The sequence below is a fragment of the Lampetra planeri genome, chromosome 74, assembly GCF_965212315.1.
Source record: "Lampetra planeri chromosome 74, kcLamPlan1.2.h2, whole genome shotgun sequence".
NCBI classification, from domain to species: domain Eukaryota; kingdom Metazoa; phylum Chordata; class Hyperoartia; order Petromyzontiformes; family Petromyzontidae; genus Lampetra; species Lampetra planeri.
The window spans coordinates 4,868,554-4,890,326 of NC_136179.1; the positions used below are offsets into that span (position 1 = coordinate 4,868,554).

General features: G+C 46.0%; 1 protein-coding gene across 1 annotated transcript in view; it reads right to left on the bottom strand.

Annotated features, from left to right (window-relative positions):
- Positions 1 to 283: 283 nt before the first annotated feature.
- LOC144737849 (uncharacterized) overlaps positions 284 to 21,773 on the bottom strand; it is a 42,285-nt gene continuing 20,795 nt past the window's right edge. The window contains exons 3-6 of the mRNA XM_078620722.1: positions 18,604 to 18,823; positions 16,592 to 16,745; positions 15,759 to 15,813; positions 284 to 991 (exon numbers count right to left, since the gene is read on the bottom strand). Of these exons, the coding sequence (XP_078476848.1) occupies positions 953 to 991; positions 15,759 to 15,813; positions 16,592 to 16,745; positions 18,604 to 18,823 (468 nt within the window). The 3' untranslated portion in view covers positions 284 to 952. The remainder of the gene's footprint in view (positions 992 to 15,758; positions 15,814 to 16,591; positions 16,746 to 18,603; positions 18,824 to 21,773) is intronic.

A 21,773-nucleotide genomic window follows, 5' to 3' on the forward strand; every position in this document is an offset into this window, starting at 1 on the left:
GAGTAATGGAGAGTAATGTATAAGTGTGTAGCCAGAGAGAGAGAACGGTCTACACGAGCTGAGTAATGTATAGTGTGTAGCCAGAGAGAGAGAAAGGTCTACACGAGCTGAGTAATGTATAGTGTGTAGCCAGAGAGAGAGAAAGGTCTACACGAGCTGAGTAATGTATAGTGTGTAGCCAGAGAGAGAGAAAGGTCTACACGAGCCGAGTATGCATACGGTGTAGCCAGAGAGAGAGAAAGGTCTACACGAGCCGAGTATGCATACAGTGTAGCCAGAGAGATGTAAAGTCTACACGAGACGAGTGAAGAGTGTAGCAGAGGCGCAGAGTCTACACGAGACGAGAGAAGAGTGTAGCCGAGGCGCGGAGTCTACACGAGGCACAGAGAGCCAGCAGCACAGAATCTACGAGAGTCGAGAGAAGCGTAGGGCGGAGAGAAGAGGTCACGAGTTGTACCGTTGTATGGTGACCGCATTGTGAAGAAGAGAGGCCACGCGTTGTATCGTTACAAGTCAAGATTTAATAAAAGAAGTGTGTTCCCGTCAAGGAGTTTCCTGCCGTCATTTTCCAATACTTCACAAGCAAGCGAGAGGAACAATGGCGGATTAAGATGACCGAGATTAATCGAAGGTGGTCGATTGAGCGGGCAGAAGCCTCGGCGTTTGAGGGCAACACTGCTGCTGTTCCTGCTGTAATGATGATCATGAATTTTGACTTAAAAGTTTTGTGACTGCAAGAATTTATATTATTTGGTTCTTTCAGTGAAGACAGCTTGTGTTGCGATCGAAACGTCGTGGGTTTTTTGCGTTTATATTTATTTTTTTTGTTCATTTTATTTACATTTTATTTTCTATCTACGTGACTTTACTGAAATAACCAAAGAAGATGAGAATGAAAATGACGACTCCATGATTAGTATATTTATTAAGCCAACTGTCCGTTTCACTTTTGCTAATATAAATTCTCGTACGTTTCATCTTGCAGATTATCCTGAGAAACAGAAACAAATTTGGGGATTAATTGGAGAATGCTTAACAAGAGGAGTGCGAAAATAATGCAATACTCTTTATTCCATGCTCGCTACACAGATTGATAGAAGATAATGTATCTTAATGCTGATGTGAGTAAAACTACACAACTAGGACCATACTACTGACATATTATTGCCAATCCATTACTCTAACCATACACCAAATATTAATTTGGACAATTATTAAATCCATTCAAATTAAATGTTACATGTAGATTTGAAGTTTTCGTGACTGCAAGAATCAATACTCTTTGATTTGTTCGGTAAAGTCACGTAGGTTAAAAAAGAAAACAAATAAATTAAACCATGACGTTTCGGAGGCAACACAAGCTTCCGTCTTCAGGCAGAACCGTTACAGCAAAACTACTGTATCAAGTGAAGAGATCTCTAAGAGACACGACCTTATATATGATTGCTTAATTTAAAACCATCCTCTCGGTTGAAGTTGTGTCTATGTTTGCATATCTAGATGGCTTCATGGACAAATCTTTGGTAGTACCCGGGAGGTTTGCAGAGTACTTTGGTATCGGAGAAAACCATATCATTAGAACCCGCTGTGTTGAAACAATGATCAGCTACGGCCGAAGAATTCGTTCTGCCGTGTAGCAGTCACCACAGGTACAACTCAATTTGTAAACACCGGGGTACTGTAAGTCAGGAATGACATCCTTTTCGGATGAGATCAAATCACGGATTTTGTGTACTGTATTGAATCGGACCTGGATCTTGTGTTTGTTTAGAATTTTGGAAATCTTTTTTGTAACACCTGCTATGTATGGCAACGTGATGATTTTGATCGGAGTTTCAGGTGGTTGTTTATGCATGGTGGGAGAAACAGCTTGGCGGATAGTACGGTCAGAGTATCCGTTCATCATGAGGGTCAGATGTACATGTTTTAATTAAGCAATCATTGGAAAAATGTAATCAACCAAGCCAAACTCTAGCTGCCTTATAATTGTACAGCCATAGTAGTTTTTTTAAGCTTTTCACACACTGCTTGCCTGCTTTGGAATATAACAAAAGGTGGCTTAATCCTAGCTTGCTTATCTACTTCCGCCATCTACATCACAAAGCTCCAGGAGTAGCCACAGCTGCAGCACAGGTCGTCACCTCACCAGCTTATACCCCCTCCCACGGTCCATCCTGGCTCCTCCCCCCTCCCGTTAACCAGTATATAAGGTCGTGTCTCTTAGAGCTCTCTTCACTTGATACAGTAATTTTGCTGTGACGGTTCCACCTGAAGATGGAAGCTTGTGTTGCCTCCGAAACGTCGTGATTTTATTTATTTGTTTTTTTTTTTAGCCTACGTGACTTTACCGAAAAACCAAAGAGTATAATGTTACTTGGTTTAAACACGAACAACAAATGTATATTACGATAAATTATTTATGGTTGACTACACGGTCTAAAGGGTGCACACTTCGAATCTGATTGGACAAGATCGTATCAGGTGTGATAAAACCCTAAATACGATTTTGAGCCAATCAAATCTGATCCATGTTTTCTTGGCTTTCTCTCGTTTAAAGGAAACATGGAATACAGGTCGAAATTAATACAATTATCACCATCAGCTGATTATTATTTCGTAATAACATGCTGTGGAATACAGTTCAACCAATCAGGACGTAGCCCAATCATGTTCGGTTTCCATTTACATTCAGCCATTCTCATCTTTGGATCGGATTGGATTTATCAATCCTATCAGATAAATCATATCCGATCCGACTCTGATCTAAACTAATTGTGTGCAGCTTAAACCTGCACTGTGTAATCCGGGTCCTGACGTGAGTTTGTGGTTTTGCCGAAGAGGAACTTCAGTAAAATCACGACGTTCAAACACCTCATGACGTCAAGTTTCAAATTGATTTTGTTTAAACAGGTGAAAACTCAAGAGACCGGTTGAGTTTCATAAGAGCGACATGGGCCACGAAAATGACAAAAGCAATACAGTCAAGTGTACATCACTGAAGCACAGTGATGTACGCGTGCTTGTATTGCGCCATACCCGTAGAGGATGGAGTGAATGGGTGTAGCACGTGTATACAAAATGGTCGAGTTGCCTGTTATTGTTGAGCTATTCATCTGCACATTGGGCAGGCCATGGAGCCCTAAAACCTATCCACACCCATGATTGACACAAATCCACAGCTCCTGTTCTAGAGTCAATGCAACTCTGGAGGCAATGTTATTCAAGGGGCACATTTTTCGCTGAAGTGTTTTTTGTTGTTGTAAAACGATTGTTATTGATCCAACCTCGAGGGGGGGGGGGCGGTGTACAACTTCTGTGACAGGTGAGTGGTGCACAGCGGGACAAGCGGCTCAGATAGAAAACCAACACGGACGTGTAGGACCGGAGCGTTATGTAGTATGTGCGTCAGATCCATTTGCTTCAGGGAAGGAAGGGTGAAAGAGAGAGGAAGGGGTAGGGGGGTCAGTCTCATTTCAAGTTAAATCAAGTAAACTCAGGGTCTCTGGAGTGGCATTCACGAGGGGGCCCCAGATCTGGGTGAACTTCCTTATTCCTCAGTTTTGGACTCAGGTGTACTAAAGCTGCTAGGGCGAATAGGGAGTTATGCCAGAGGGTTGTTGTATCTATGCCCTGTTTTCCGTTATTAATATTAAGAATAATTAAGAAAAAAATGTTTTTTTTTATATATATATTTTAATTAAATAAAGAAAACAACCCACAACACTCACAAGCACACCAGGAATCTATGAAACATGGAGGGCCATTAAAACGATAAGAATTCGGTCACAGAGAGGTCAGACATCCAGATGGACAAAAGATCGATGGACTAACCTCCCAAGACATCTGGAGATGCACAGATAAGGTGCAGAGTAAAGGATAACAACGGTTGCAACTCGCGTTTTCCTTAACGTTTTCCTTACTGAAAAGTAGAAACTTAACAAAAAGAATTAACCAACAAACAATAGGGTCTTTTTATTAGTAATTCCCTTATATTACTCGTATTCACCGCATACATATCATTTAGAATTATATGTTTTCTATCTACATGACCTTCCTAAAAACTAAAGAGTACGAATTCCAGAAAGCTTAAGTGGAAACTTAGTTACACTTAACCTCAGGACATTAAAATATAACTCAGAATAAAACACCAATCTCTGGAGAACTAAACTTGGCGAAGCCCTCAAAATAATGATGTAACGAGGATCATTACGAATATTCATTAAACATTGACAAATAATAACCACGATACTAAGACCGAGGGAACTTATAAGAAATATCAAGAATAAATGTGACACACAGGACCACATAAGGTATTGCATAAATCTCCTCGACCACCTTTGTCTTCCAGCGGGGTCTGGCCTCGGGATGACCCACGCAGGGCAAGCAGGGAGCAAAGGGAGTCAAAGGGTCGCGAGGGGGGGGGGGGGGTCTGTGCTGGCATAGCTGGGACATCTGTTTTTTTTCTGTTTGTTTTCTCTCGCAAGAGATGCGCAGAGAGGGGAGTCACGTTTTGAGTTTAAGCACAAGCGCACATCACGAATGAGCAGTCTGGTTCGAGTCGTGCTCAGTCCCGCAACTCGGCTTGCGACGCGGCGTTGCGACGGGGCTCGCAAGAGAGCTGGGGCAGATCGTGCCTTGAGGAGAGATGGGACGACGAGGGGTCGTAGAGTGACCGTCTGAGGGCAGTCTGGTTCGAGTCGTGCTCAGTCTCGCAACTCGGCTTGCAACTCGGCGTTGCGACGGGGCTCGCAAGAGAGCTGGGGCAGATCGTGCCTCGAGGAGAGATGGGACGACGAGGGGTCGTAGAGTGACCGCCTGAGTGCAGTCTGTTCAAGTCGCGCTCAGTCTCGCGACTCGGCTTGCGACGCAGCGTTGCGACGGGACTCGCAAGGGAGCTGGGGCGCGTTGTGCCTCGAGAAGTGATGGAACGAGGAGGGGTCGTTCGAGTCGCAGAAGTCTGAGTTCAACCTGGGTCGAGGCTGGGTTTCAGCCGTGCTCCGGCTGGCGGAGCGTCGTGAGGGAGCAAACACCAATGCCAATAGCAGGTGTCGCTTCTCGCAGAACGAAGTTAAGTGCGAGTGAAGCTGGCAGCTGCACGAACAGAGGAAAGCACGGAGAAGAGAGAGTGACGAGTGACGACAAGCAATCAACCTGTAAAAGGGCGGAAATCGCCAAGCGTCGAACAAGCGAGCATCGAAAAGGACGAGCAGCAGCGGATGAGTTGGCAGCGATCAAGGAGAGAGCGACAGCAGCAGCACGACCCGGGTGTCACCGAGCGTCGTGCCAACTCGTCGTCCAGCAGTAGAGGGAGAGAGAGCGCACAAGCAGCACGACTCGGACGTCACCGAGCGTCGTGCCGACTCGAGAAAGGGAGACAGCATGAGCTCGCTGCGGCCACGCCCAAGCGAGAGGAACCTCTAAAGAGCTGGTTGTATCTCCCCCACCCCACAAGCTAACGACACAACTCCCGGCTCTAAGAAAAATTTAATTAATTTTACAAAGGGACAAAGCACACACAACACGCGCACGAATAAGATTTTCAAAAGTTATCTTTGCGTTTCAAAAAGGGTTGCCATTTCAAGGTGGTGCGTTCAAATCAACTGATCGTGCAAAGCAGTTGCTGCCGTCGAGTTACATGAATAAGAAGTGTTTTAGTCATTCAATTTCGTTAATTGCATAATCTTGCCCATGGATTTATTGACGTATGCTTTCGCCTTTGCATACTAGAGTGTCATGTGTTTGTTTAGAATTAAAATTGCTTAACACCAACTGTTCGAGTGCTTCTTTCCAAGTCCATGCAAAACTGTCTTATTCCTAAGAACTGTATCCTGTGATGAGATATGAAACTGGAGACCTAATATAACATAACACACACTAAGATAATCAGTAAATGTTTAATCAATGATAATCGTGTTATCCTGATTGATACAACTCTGGATAAACGAAACTAAGCCTAATTATCATAACTGCTCACATTAACACAATCGCAAGCATCCGCATAAATTACTACGATTATCTCCGTGATTATCATAATTTATGCATATTAATACAAACATTAACATAATTTATGCGATCTTAAATTTTTTTTTTCCGTCTGCTTACATGTCTGTCTATAGTTTTCTGGTTAGATTCTATGTCGCTATTTCATTATACCTGATGATGATTGCTTGTGTTGCAATCGAAACGTCGTATGCTATTATTTAATTTATTCTTTTATTTTTATACGTGACTTTACCGAAAAAACCAAAGAATAATTCCTGCAGTCACGAAAGCTTCAAAAATTAAGATTGAACCACTTCTATGGGGAAGTTCCAAGTTTACCTTTTTCTCTCTCTCTGGGTTTTTGTTCTCTCTCTCTCTGCCTGTATATTTAGTGTAATTTTTTCTGTCTACACTCGTTTTTTATCGTTCTTAGGTTCTGCTCTGTCTGTGCGTCTCCATTCCTCTTGTTTTTATGTTTTGTCTTTCTTTGGAATTTTCACACTTACATTCTAACTTAGCAATCTTTGAAATACGTAATCGACCAGGCTATGCGTTAATTATGTGTTGACCGACTCTCTGTGTTGTTTTACATGACATTTCGATACTTTGCTAGGTTATTTAATTTAGTGTGTTCTGTCTCCCTCTAAGCCTGCTTACCTTACTTGCCCTCCCGTCGTACTCATTGACATGTAAATTTTTTCCCTACCCCCTCCCTCTCTCTGCCTCCGCCCCCCCTCTGTCTATTTAAGGCCACCCCACAGAGACGATCACCCCTCTCTGTTCCTGGGTTGCTCTCTCTATGTATCTTGGTGATATCTGTCTGCTTACATGTCTGTCTATAGTTTTCTGGTTAGATTCTATGTCGCTATTTCATTATACCTGATGATGATTGCTTGTGTTGCAATCGAAACGTCGTATGCTATTATTTAATTTATTCTTTTATTTTTATACGTGACTTTACCGAAAAAACCAAAGAATAATTTATGCGATTTACGCATTTTTCGGAAATTTATTAATTTTTATTATTTTTATCAAAATTTCATAATCCAACATATACAACATAATGGGGTGGCGTCGTCCGGGATCTCTCGCAGACAGTGTTTTGCATGGATGAAGGAATGAATCACTACGTGTTAACCAGAATATCGTGATCAAACATTGCATTGTGACTGTAAACGGGCGTAAAACAAAGAAACGCCCTCTGAGGTTAAACTCCAGAATAGCAGGTTGGAACAAAGACAGTGGAATTAAGATAATATCATATGGAACCGATTGCATCCTGTGATAAATGGTGTTAGAGATACGCACTCTGAATCGGAAAATAACAGAATAGCTCGAGTCAAACTGACTACACTCTGTGAGATAATGGTTTTATATGCACTCTGAAAGGGAATGTCAAAGTAGCTCCTGCCACACTTGAGATGCTCGGATTAAAAATAATATTTGAATGGATTACGGGATACTGGGAACTCGTATTAAAACGTACTGACCGATCTGTTACAAAGCAGGACAGTCAGAGAGACATATGGGAAGGGAGCTGTATCGATAACGCGAACACACCTCGGGGGAAACTAATTGACTGGATAAAATGTAATGAAGGCGAACACGGTGCAAAAACTGCAGAGAAGGCAGGACAGGACTCATGCCTTCCCACACAGGCATACAGGCAGGGATTGTGGAATGAGGAAAAATTAGGAAAGGAAACGGGAGAGAAATCGTCTCTAATAAACGAGGAAAAATGTCCTCACACCCTCGAAAGGGATGGAGAGATACAGATGCAAACAAAAACATGTGGGACTGACAACTTCACAGCTAGAGGGAGGCAAAATGTTAAAGTAAAGTCGCCAGGAGATACTTCACTAAGGGCAGAGGCAAAAACTGCAGGGAAATGGCAACACGAGCGACACAGCCCAGAGGGCTCACACAAAAAATGCACGCCGCTAAAACACGCCCGACACAGCACAGATCAAAGTGACAGATTGCCTGATGATAACTTGTTTGATGATGACGCTGACGGCGATCAACTTTCGGAATACTTATTCAACAGTAAAACCCTTAAATTGATGGACAAAGCTCTCGTCAGAATTCCCGATTTTGACCCACACAATAAGACCATGGATATACACACACATATCGCAACAGTAGAAGAGGAGGCAATGATTAGAGGGCTGGTGAGACGGGATGAGAAAGCGAGTCTATTGAAAAGGAGCTTACATGGAGAATCTATACCATTAGAAATGATTTCAAACAACTGAGTCTGGCAGTGATTCGGAAGTTTAAAGAATATTCGACACTCACTGAGGGTTTTTATGCGGTAAAATCGATGACCCAGAGCATGGACCAGGACCCACGTGACTACCTTGTACAATTTAAAAGAGCGTATTACGCAGGCGATGTGAATCAATACCACGAAGGGGAACACATATTCAATTTTTTTTTTTAATCCTTGAGCCCAGAGATTACAGAAAGGGTGAGAATGGTTTTGAATCCGGAAACCGCATCCTTACGCCGCATAGAGAGCAAGGCGTACATGGCATGGTTATACAGAGCTAAGAATCATAATTCGGATCCAGAATACAGCCTCTCAGAGAGAAATAAAAATCACCGAGCAGTCCCACAATGCAGGGAGGAGCAAACACGCACGCACCTATGGCAAAATAACCCAGAGAGAGGTTGGCACGAGAATGAGAGCGGCACAAAGCCGAACATTCAGGAGAATCGCAGAATGTGGAGACCAAGGGCAGAATCATATCAGCACCCCATGCCCCGACATACGCAAGGTCAAAATTACCCACAAAGATGGCAAAGTAACAATCCAGGAAAAATTTGGCACCCAAATGGGAGAAGCACTGGGCCAAAAATGTACGAGAATCGCAGGAGGGGGAGGTTCAGAGCAGAACCATATCAACACCCCATGCCACGACACACGCAAGGTCAAAGTTACACACAAAGATGGCGAGATAACCATCTAGCGGAAAGGTGGTACACAGACTGCGGAGGTACGGAGGCGAACATTCAGGAAAATCGCAGAATGCGGAGGCCAAGGGCAGAATCATATCAGCACCCCATGCCCCGACACACGCAAGGTCAAAATTACACACAAAGATGGCGAGATAACCATCTAGCGGGAAGGTGGTACATAGACTGCGGAGGTACGGAGGCGAACATTCAGGAGAATCGCAGGATGGGAGGTCAAACACAATCGGTCCAATTCCGACCAATTTCTCCAGCGGCTATACCAGAAGGGAATAGAGAGACAACACCAAATGCGGTCCAAATACGTGATGAACCACCCACAGTGATTGAGAGCGAGCGGCCCATACGCGCCCCACCCGCTGAGTGGAAACTAAATCCGGGGCTCATTGGGAAATGCAAGCAGGCTGCAAGTGACAGGCCGGACAAATACCACCACGATCGGGAAACGTTAAATGCATACGATGCGGTAGGAAACGCGAACAGTGTTCCCGTAAATGACGCGCAGATCAAATACCAGGACAGGGCTGCACTGAAGCGTGATCGGACAGTAGATAACAGACAGCAGAGACAAAGAGGACAACCAGAGCGCACAGGAAAAACAGTGCCGCACGTCGCAGGAGAGCGCGATAATGGTGCAGGGAGATGTAACACAGAGACACGCCCTTTGGAGTACAGGCGTTAGCATTTGAATGAAAAATATCCAAATGAAACAAAAATTAATGTGGATCGGAGTGCTGAAATGGAGACGAATGTCCATGACGTATCGGGAATGGTGTTGAAATCCAACCCACTCGTAAAAACCAAAAGGGCAACATTACGAGGCACGGAATTAAATCGACACGCTGACTGGGCAAATGTGCATGTAATCGCAGAGAGAGCGAATGCCATTGATAATGGAGTGCAGAAGTTGGTTGTGTGCGCGAATTCTGATTATGTGCAACACAATTTTACACCACACACTCCCACGACGCGAGAGAGTGATAGAGGAAATTACAAAAACGAACCTGAAAACCGTGATCGAATGATCAAAGTGATAAGTGGTAAACCAGACACTCGGAGCTTGAAAAAAATATGGCCAGGAGGTAACATGAGGAAGGTAACGCAGAAATGCATCCGAAACCGCTACCTAGCGTTTCCTAGGATTTAACAAAAACAAAAATTAATATTCGCCGTAGTTATGATGGATGAGAACCGATGTAACATGTGGCATCGATGTTTAACGTTGTTTTATTTTCTTTGCTTATTTCAAATATAACCATGTTAAGATTGTGATACGTACGCGCGCGTTGTAAGGAATGCGTTAGGGATGAGAACCGATGTAACATGTGATATCGAAGTTTAACGTTTTGTTTTATTTTCTTTGCTTATTTCAAATGTAACCATGTTAAGATTGTGATACGTACGCGCGCGTGGTAAGGAATAACTGCCGAGAGTGAGGGCGGCTGATGGATTCATAACGGAAAAAAAGGGCATTTACTTTGTTTGAAAATTCGCCAGTGGCCAAATCGACCCCTGATAATTTTCAAAAGGGCGGATTGTTGTATCTATGCCCTGTTTTCCGTTATTAATATTAAGAATAATTAAGAAAAAAATGTTTTTTATATATATATTTTAATTAAATAATGAAAATAACCCACTACACTCACAAGCACACCAGGAATCTATGAAACATGGAGGGCCATTAAAACGATAAGAATTCGGTCACAGAGAGGTCAGACAGCCAGATGGACAAAAGATCGATGGACTAACCTCCCAAGACATCTGGAGATGCACAGATAAGGTGCAGAGTAAAGGATAACAATGGTTGCAACTCGCGTTTTCCTTAACGTTTTCCTTACCGAAAAGTAGAAACTTAACAAAAAGAATTAACCAACAAACAATAGGGGCTTTTTATTAGTAATTCCCTTATATTACTCGTATTCACCGCATACATATTATTTAGAATTATATGTTTTATATCTACATGACCTTCCTAAAAACTAAAGAGTACGAATTCCAGAAAGCTTAAGTGGAAACTTAGTTACACTTAACCTCAGGACATTAAAATATAACTCAGAATAAAACACCAATCTCTGGAGAACTAAACTTGGCGAAGCCCTCAAAATAATGATGTAATGAGGATCATTACGAATATTCATTAAACATAGACAAATAACAACCACGATACTAAGACCGAGAGAACTTTTAAGAAATATCAAGAATAAATGTAACACACAGGACCACATAAGGTATTGCATAAATCTCCTCGACCACCTTTGTCTTCCAGCGGGGTCTGGCCTCGGGATGACCCACGCAGGGCAAGCGGGGAGCAAAGAGAGTCAAAGGGTCGCGAGGGGGGGGGGGTCTGTACTGGCATAGCTGGGACATTTGTTTTTTTTCTGTTTGTTTTCTCTCGCAAGAGATGCGCAGAGAGGGGAGTCACGTTTTGAGTTTAAGCACAAGCGCACATCACGAATGAACAGTCTGGTTCGAGTCGTGCTCAGTCCCGCAACTCGGCTTGCGACGCGGCGTTGCGACGGGGCTCGCAAGAGAGCTGGGGCAGATCGTGCCTCGAGGAGAGATGGGACGACGAGGGGTCGTAGAGTGACCGCCTGAGTGCAGTCTGTTCAAGTCGCGCTCAGTCTCGCGACTCGGCTTGCGACGCAGCATTGCGACGGGACTCGCAAGGGAGCTGGGGCGCGTCGTGCCTCGAGAAGTGATGGAACGAGGAGGGGTCGTTCGAGTCACAGAAGTCTGAGTTCAACCTGGGTCGAGGCTGGGTTTCAGCCGTGCTCCGGCTGGCGGAGCGTCGTGAGGGAGCAAACACCGATGCCGATAGCAGGTGTCGCATCTCGCTGAACGAAGTTAAATGCGAGTGAAGCTGGCAGCTTCACGAACAGAGGAAAGCACGGAGAAGAGAGAGTGATGAGTGACGACAAGCAATCAACCTGTAAAAGGGCGGAAATCGCCAAGCGTCGACCAAGCGAGCATCGAAAAGGACGAGCAGCAGCGAATGAGCAACAAAGGCCATCGTTCATCGCCAGAGCGCTCCAAGCCAGTGAGCGCGCAGAGCCGCGTCGTCCAGAGCCAAAAGCCAACACAGCCTGAAGCAAGGGCGAGTGTCCGTGTGAAGTTGGCAGCGATCAAGGAGAGAGCGACAGCAGCAGCACGACCCGGGCGAAATTTCATAATCCAACATATACAACAGGGTGAATGAAGGAGTCCCATGATTTTTCCAGGAGCTGAAGATGGGTTTTCTCACCGAAATGTTTAATGCATAGAGAAGGGTGTGTTGGTGCTTGGTGATACCTTGGGTTTAAGGCCCAGGGGGGAGGATTCAATGGCAGGTAGTATCTCAGTGCCAGACATCACCTTGTACAGATCGGTTATTTTATCATAGAATGTCCTGATGATTGGACATTCTCAGAAGGCGTGAATCTAAGTTTGGATGGTGCTCGTGGGGCACCTTCGGCAGTCTGCGGAAATATGGTCTGAGATAATTTAGTCCTCCATTGGTTAGTGAGATATGTGTCATGAAGGAACTTAATTTGAATTGTCCTGAGAGGGAGGGATCGTAGACCTTGCCGGGGGTTGTGCCAAATTCGTTTCGAAGTCTCGCTTAAGGGTTTTAAGTTACATGGCATGTGCATATAATTTTGCATTGTCACCAACTCTGTGAAATACATTTATCCGTGTAATTTATTTTTACTGATCTATTCCAATTTACAGCTGTTTATTTCACAATTGCATTCACATGTATGGATTAAGTGTATGATTGGTACAGCATATAACTGCACCCTATGCTTCCATGTATTCAATCTTATATAAGGGCAGCAAGGTGGCACAGTGTCAACACTCGTGCCTCCCAGCAAGAAGCGCCTGCCTGGCTTTGAATGATGATCCCAGCACCTTTCCATGTGGACATTGTATGATCTTCCAATGGTTCAAATATCACTCGCCACTGATGTTAGCCGTGGCTCAGAATCGAATCAGGATTGCTGGGTTCATAGCTACGAGGCAGGGATGCGAGATGGAGCGTGACTTTCTGTCCCTTCACGATCCACCCCAACAACAACAGCCAGTGACGTCACCACGGCGCTTGTGCCAGGCTATGTGCACGTTGAGGTCATGTGAAGTGTCGAATGCCCGCCGGCAGGAGGTAACGGGTAAAGACCCAGGTGCCATCGGTCAACTGACTGAGTTGACTGGCCAATGCACCACTTGTACCCCCTACTGTGCCTAACTTGCTGTGTTTTAGCCACCCAGCGCTCCGCTCGCCATCGTGAGCATGGCTCCTCCGCCCTCCGCCACCGTCGGCCTACAACTGCCCAGCAGCATCACCCACGAGCCTCCTCCAAAGAGGCCGATCCCAACCCCCCTGGCACCAGTCATGAGCAAGTCCACCCAGCTCCACATCCTCCCACACCACACCACTCCACCTCCCCTCCAGCCCACGCCGCGCCCGTCCAGCTCCCGCCATCCGGTTGAACAAAAGCTGCCAGGCATGCGGTGGCTGCATACGTGGGCCACATGACCCAGCCAATGCAGCCCCACCCGCCAGAGGAGCTCACCGATGGGACCCCCTCCAGATCCCTCAAGAATCCGCGAGCTTGCCACACAACCCAGCCCAGTCAAACCCAGGATGGACCGCAGGCCAGCCCAAATACCTCCAACCAGCAAATATGCTCCACCAGGGGGGTTCATGCCTCGCAAGCGCAGAGAAGGGAGGGCATGACTGTGGCCGAGAAGACTCGAAGCCTCACGTGGAGTGACAGACCAGGCAGCCCCCACACAGTGCCACACAACCGACGAAAGGATAATGCCACCCGACTGACTTGGAACGAGACCGCTGTCAAACCGGAGCCAGTCATGAGCACACCGCCCAGGCATGGGAAACTCTCCACTCTCTCCACAACTGCCCCATCACCAACTGAGAGCCGCAGGGGCACAGCGTATGATGGCACAAAACAACCAGGCAGGTGCTCGGTTTTGGTGGGGCTGATGGTAAGGCCCCAGCCCTCAGCGGCACGCTCCAGGCTCAGCAGTAGCGCCTCCAACCTGCCCCCCCCCAAGAGCGAGCAGCAACTACCAGACCATCGGCATACACAACATGTCTGACCAACAAGGAGCAATCCCCCAACCATACCCGGGCACCGACCAGCCCCCACTGTATCTGCACCACGTGGAAGCCCCTCCGGCACAGCCACTGAAGGCCTCACAAACCACGTGGTCGAAACAGATGTCTAATATCTTGATTTGAAGCTTTTGTGACTGCAGGAATCCATACGCTTTGGTTCTTTCGGTAAAGTCACGTAGGTAGAAAATGTATAGATCACGACGTTTCGATCGCAACACAAGTAATCGTCATCAGGTGAGACAATTACAGCAAGAAAAAACTGCTGAAGTAGGTGAGAGATCTGCTGTGGCACGAGGTTATATAGGACCCGGCAGTAGGGGGGGGAGAGAGAAGTGGGTGGGGGGGAAGGAGGCGGGGCAGAAAGTGGACCCCGCAGCAGCACCCGCGTCACTGGAGTAAAGTGGACCACCGCAGCAGCACTTCTCTCTCCCCCCCTGCAGCCGATCTCTCAAGTACTGCTGCTGTGGTCCACTTTACTCCAGTGACCCGGGTGCTGATGTGGGGTCCACTATCTGCCCCGCCTCCTCCCCCCCCCCCTTCTCTCTCCCCCCCTGCAGCCGATCTCTCTAGTGCTTCTGCGGTGGTCCACTTTACTCCAGTGACCCGGTTGCTGCTGCATAAGTAACCACGACTACCACTCCTCGCCTCTGGTTGATGGGAAGGTGAGCCTAAAGTTGCCCTGGGGTTTACAGCTTCCCACACCTCACCGCTCCACTAACACGCCCCCTTAATTCATTTGTTCAGAAGAAGAGCCACTCCCTGTTGTTTGGCAATTTCCTGCCCCGAGTAGAGGACTGTCCACTCCCCATGATCGCAGGAGAGAGAGCCGGTCCTCCTGACCTCCTGAATACCACAGAGATCCAGGCAGTACCGGTCCAGCTCCTGACAGAGGAGTGGCAGCCTCTCCTCGAGTGGCCACTCACAGTGGCTTTTTGCTGTTTTTGGAGGAACCCCCGAGGGTAAGGATTTAATCTCCTGGCTCTGCCAAATGGGGTTTGGCCAGGAGACGTCATAGACACCTGTTCCCCTCCAACACAAGCTTCGTTTGATATTTTTTTCGTGGTTTAGTGGTAATCCATTTCAAGGTGTAGGGGCCATCAGCCCCTCGCACCAATCCAGAACCCCTCATAGCCACTGTGGTGGCGACCAACGCCATGAGGGGAATGGCCAATAGAAAATGGCCCTCCCCCCATGGCACTGCTCACCAAAGCGCCACCGTCCGCCCCCCAGCCACTTGTTACAGAATCACCATAAGGCTCCCTTCCCCCACACGACGAAACACACGGGCACAGCACAAGAGACCAGCTAAACAAACACCTGTGGGCCACCGGGTGCCCCCTGTGCCACGGGACGCATATTTATCGATCAGTCTCCGCTTGCAAACTGAACATCTGCTCGTTTTGCGACGTTTTGCGAACAAATAAGTCTCAATAATTTTTTTTCGTAACACCAAATTATTGTAGAAGGAATGCTCATTAAGCGAGATATGCCTATATTTTTTATATTGTACCGCTGACAGCGGGAAAATGTCCCCATAAATTGTAAATTGTCAAGATGGGAATTATATTCTTTGACTTTGACGCTGAACATGGTCAATAGTAAATACCCCAAAGGAAGACGAAGTTTTCTAAAATAAATTCAATAAAACCTGAAGTATGAGGACGGAGAATGGTATAATACTTACAGACTTGTCAATGTTAGCATATTCCTGCATGTGTGATGGCCGCTCTTGCATTTTTCTGTGGGGCATAGTAGTCATCAGAAAAAGCCATACATCAGTCTCAATGCTAACATCCACTTAATAAAAGTGCAAATAGATTGTAACTGATGGTGATGATGATAATGATAAACATGCATTAATCGTAATTATATTGACTGCCACGTAACGGTGAAAGTAACATCCATTTCACGAGATAATTCCAAATATGGCCACTTACATCTGTTGACATATAAATTGTTCACTCTTCGTTCCTGGATGCCCATCTTTATCTGCCTCATTACAGGGACGTGAAAGTGACATAATTGAGCGATGCTTAGTGAGCAGTTACATTGGTCACATTTGTTTATGACGACTACACTAAGAAACCATTGCTACTGCTGTAAGTGTTATTTCACTCGCAGAGCAAGCCCTGCATTTGAGGTGCAGCCCAGATCACGTTTTCTCTGCAACTTCAAAATGGTTCCTATTTACATCGATTGTGGTTGCTGGAGATTATGCTAATCATCCTTAGCTCACTGACAGCAGTTTACTTACAGAAGCATTTTTATACGGATTTTGACCGCTTAGCTGATGTTGGAGTTGGCCAAACATCCCAATATATGACCAGAGAGCTTGGACAGTTGTGAATAGCGTCAGTTTTGGCTGCCTTCCCGAGCGTCTGTCAGTAATTTCCTGCGCCTCCATTTCGAAAGCATCACATTACAAATTGTACAGCGTCTTGAAATTAAATTTACGTGGACGACGTTATATGAATACGGTATGTAGCATTACTATTTAATCAGACAATGGGTCATCACCTTTGCGTTGTAGCTCTAACGGTCTTATGATGTTTGTGGTATCCCCATGTGAGAAGGACGATGAGGATGATGGCGAACACAGGGATTCCCACGATCACTGTCATCCTCGTACTCCAGTAGTTCTCAACGTGCAGGGCTTGTGTGGCTGTAGATTCTGAGCAGGCAATTAAACGCTCAAATGAACAAAATGTTCAGACTCAATATCGGCTATAATACGGGAAGCCCGACCAATTAATCAGCGACGCAACTTCCCCTACACGCTTCTCGATTTCACTTTTTCACATTAAAAACAAACTTTAACGTGTGCATGTTTACTTAGGAAACGTTCTCGTTCATCCAGACCTACGGACGGACTACTATGGGGAACGGACCTTTAAAAATCTATCGTGCGATTCCAATCTTACCGATGATAGGAGCTTGATTGGCAATTTTCCGCGTTACAGAATAAAGGGCAGGGGTTATGTATCATTACTCTTCGGTACCAAAGAAAGTCTCAGTGAGTTTCATCTATTTTTCAGAAGGGTCCTGCCAGGCTTTTATCAACAGGAAGCAATGTTGCTATGTGTTTGATCACAATTGAGTTAACTTGCAGGATATTTGTAGCATTGGGATGTTTGGCCCACAATGGTTACATCGTATGTTTTTTTGTTAGCTATGGGGAGAAAATCGAAAAACCTGGAGGAAACTCATGCAAATCAAGGGTAGAACATACGTACAAACTCGACCCCTCGAGTCAGGAATAGAACCTGTAATCACTCTTAACCGAAGCTGGACAAGGCCTTGATAAAAACGTGCAATTTCTAGGCTCTTTTTAAGAATTTAGCAAGTGCCTATTTCGTCACATCACGAGAAATAGTAACGGGCCTTACATTGTATTGGATTTCGTGTCAAACGTGCTCAAACATTACATTTTAAAATTAATTTCATTTTTACATTCAGAATCCTTTAAAACTTTCATATTCAACCTTTTGTAGGCCAAGGCTCAAATATAAAATGTTATAATTATTTGCTTTATTAGACCTCCTTTGTCAGTACCAAAATATAATAATAGGGGTTTTCTCCTTTTTTATGGCAACAAAACTGAAACCTTTTTACAAGGATTTATGTCTGCATTAACCACAATACTTGCAGTCAAATTGCAAACAAAAAACACACTGATAATAGAGGCATTGTCCTTGAAACTGGTCGGTCCACACCAGAGACAGCTTTCTTTTGAGCCTCGTCTCAATTGGTGCTAGACCAAATGACGCCAAAAGGCGTACAGCTTAAAGACACTGCACTATCAAAGTAATGAGGGCTCGGGGTAAGCATCTACATCATTATACCTCCTTTGCCAGTACCAAAATATAATAATAGGGTTTTTCCCCTTATATATTATCAGAGTGTGTTTTTGTTTGCATTTTGACTGCAAGTATTGTGGTTAATGCAGACATGAATCCTTGTAAATATTGTGGCTTGGCTCTCCAACACACCGGTGTGCTGTGCTAGTGACGAATTGGCATGTTCTGTTTACGTGACAACTCTTACTAGTTGGCTGTGTCGGGTGGTGGCGGGTTTTAACGACACATTTATATATTTACATGATCTAACCTAAAAACCTCTATTATGGGTGGGAATAGCCAACTACAGTGCACTAATACATTTTTCTCAAAACACTATCGAGGCAATTCGAGTTGAGGCCATCATCTATGGTGATTTGCCCCATTATTTGGAATATAGACACCCAAATTTTGCTTAAAGAGAACATTCTTCAGCACGTACATTGGGCGTATATGGAGCAACAGCTTCAGCGAGGTTGACGGAAGCGCTGAGTTTCTCCCCCCTCGTATGCCTGGGTTTTCTCCGGGAACTCCAGTTTCTGCTCACATTTATATGCGCTCATTAATGGAATTATCCATATATCTTAATGCGAGGCCTTCCTGAAAAAGTTCTGAGACTTACTGAAGTTATCCTGGGTAAATAATGGACGTGTAGGGCGTGTCAGCTTGTGTAGACAGACAAGTCTCCAATACCTGTTGCTGTGGTGGTGGTGGTGTATGTTCTTTCGACATCCAGACAGAAGTTGTTGACGATTGAAGTGCTTTTCCCTTCCAGGGTACAAGTGTAATGCCCAGAATCATTGACTTGAATGTTGAGGAAAGCCATCGAAGCGTTCCCATCTGATATGTTCCCCGTAAAGGCGAGTCCATGAAAAACAGATGGCTTTTCAAGTTTCTTCGAGTGGTAAATGATCTAAGCAGATGACACGTGTAGACCATCAAGACAATTCATTTGGTTCTCACCCTGAACGTAGATTGAGTGTTTTTGAAGGTGCTGTATACAGTTTATGTTTTGTCAATCAACTGGTCAATGAAGGCCACTGCACGCCTTTTCGGACATGAGGGTTGTGTGACCATTACCTCACCCCTGGTCAGTGCGGGATAGTGAAGAGAGTGCCCAGGAGCGATTCAAATGTCGCTCGCCACTGATGTTAGCCATGGATTTAAATTCAGGCTACAAGGTTCTTAGCATACACGTGACATATATTCAAAGACAACTATTCCCAATATAGCCTTCACATGCTGTTGTGGAAAGTGGTTTTAGCGAGCAGCTAGGATTCTTGTCTTGGATTAATACACGACTTACGCGGAGGGTGGGGGGGTGCGTGACGTCAGCAGGCACACTGCGTAACGCTTCCGCATGCGGGTAACATTACAGATGTGACATCACCGCTCACTTGCCGTGCAAAATATATACATTTTTGCGCCCCCCCCCCACCAAAATACAAAAGTATATTTTTATACGTTTTGCATTGTATACAGTCTGGAAGCTACCAACATGCCAAATTTCAAGTTTGTTGCATGTTGGGAAGTATGCTAAACATTTCGAACAGACACACATTTTCACAAATTTCCCTTTTATATATATAGAATATGAGCACACGTATAATGTACTCGCACACATTCATCAGATGTCCACACAGGAGATCGGCAGCGCCGCTCCCTCCCTCATCTTTAGCAGTGGAGGAGCAGGAACATCAGCTAGAGCAACAACATCATCAGCAGCTTGGGTAGTGGCTATGGGAAACTGCCCCCCTACTCACCCCTTCGTAATGGGAATTTTACATTTCCACCGCTGACTCATGGCCGCCTATGGAGATGCTCAGCGCACTGGGTTCCCAACGCCCATAGCTGTTCCCGCCACCGGCGAGTCCGCTCTGCGAGGACAGGCACACACGTGCACGTGTCTCCGAACTTTCTCTCACACGGGTGTACGCACGTGTGTGCATGTGTGTGAGAGAGAGGTAGTGTAGAGGGAGGAGGGAGCGGGGAGCGGTAGTGTAGCAGTCAGTACGCTGCGCTGCGAACCCGGCCACCCAAGTAAAATTCTCGCTCACGGCCAACACTAGTGACGATTATTTGAACCGGTCCTGGGCCTCCCCTAGGTCGAGTCAGCCTCAAATGACTACCAAGTGCGGTGTTTAAACATTGCCACTAGGGAGACAAAGGCGGACGGGCGTGGTACTGGCCACCCACCTCTTTGTGTACCGTGCCGGGCTTCATAGGTGCTCGCTAACAGCACTTGCCCCAACAGTCTGTTAAGGCTATACGGGGGATCTTTGTCTTTTGTGTGAGTGAGAACGCCCTGAAGCGGGGAATAGCCCCATCTTCCTCGCCGGCCGCTACAGCGGATCATGGATAACAAATCAACTTGTTAAAGGGTAAACGTATCCTAGTCGATTGCCAGTTTCGAAATTATAGAACATGCAGTCGTTTTAATTGGAATTTTAGTAATGAATGTGTAGTGTTGTACAGACGGACTCTTCAACGTCTTTTGTAGCACACACTTTTATTCGTCTTATGAACACAGTCCCTATGCACTGAGGGGTATACGGTCCCCTCACTCGTTACACTCAGAACGTACAAGCCTCGGCACCCTACAGGCTACTTAATATCCCGCTCTTTCAGTGTCCTCTGACTGGACCTAGGGAGATGTCTCCCCGACCACTGGTTACTCTGAACCCTAGCCCTTATAAGGGCTGGAGGGCTTGGTCCAGGGTCCTAGGCTTCTTCCGCCGTCTTGGGTCTTCGTGTAGTCGAACTCCCCGAGAGCTCTGAGCGCTCTGGCTTTATACTTGTTCGTGGCCGGGTTGTCCAATCCCCGGCCACCTTGTGGAACCCTGTGATTGGTCGTTCCCAATCTGCTTTAGGATCCCAATTCACCCTATCTGACCCTGACCGTTAGGTCGCGCGGGAAAACCTTGTTTACGGTCAGCTCTCACAACTTGTGAGACCCTGACCGTTAGTTTGAGCGGGAAAACCTTGTCAACGATTAGCTCTCCCAGTTTGTGAACATCGAGTTGGTAACTCTACTACAAATGCACCGGTTCGCACGCGTCACAGTACAAAAGCCGCCGTGGGGTATTTTATCCTCGTATCTCATTTGAAAGGATACAGGTGCACCCCTGTAATTTCTCGCTTTGCGCCACTGCTGGTGGAAGCGCCTCCACTAGAGGGTTCTTTAGAGGGTATTTGGCCTCCTCTTCCACGCTAATTAGACGTCTTGGAAAGGGTGGGTGTACCAAACACGCGACCTGTCTATCGATGAGTCCGATGTGCTACATATCACACAATGGCTACTCCCTTCGTTTCTCAGTTAAAAAGTGAACATGTTGCATTGTAAATCCATATGTGTGCCGCAAACCGGGAACGGTGTTTTTACCTTTTGAATGCGGTTACTGGATATACAACTCGCCCCATCCCCGATTTTAACAATTGTAACATCAAACATCGGTCCTGGCGGGAAATTACCCGCTGGTGCACTCACCACTGCGCCACCGCCAGAGGTCGCAAACGGGTTTTGATTCCTTACCCCTACCCATATCCCGGCCGCACCAGGGTCGCAAATGGGTACCCGTACCCGGTCGGGTACGGGTTCCCGTTCCCTACCCGTACCCTACCCGAAATGAGTGACAAATGGTTACTCACCAGTGACTCACGGTCTACCCGTATCCGGCCGCACCAGGGTGGCAAATGGATACCCGTACCCGGCCGGGTACGGGTAGCCGGGTATCGGGTAGGGTACGGGTATCGGGTACCCGGTTGTGACCTCTGGCCACCGCTCACCAGCTGCATCAATCACAAACCCTTACAGACACCCATAATGCTCACATTGCACTCATGTCGCTCGATCGCGACTTCAC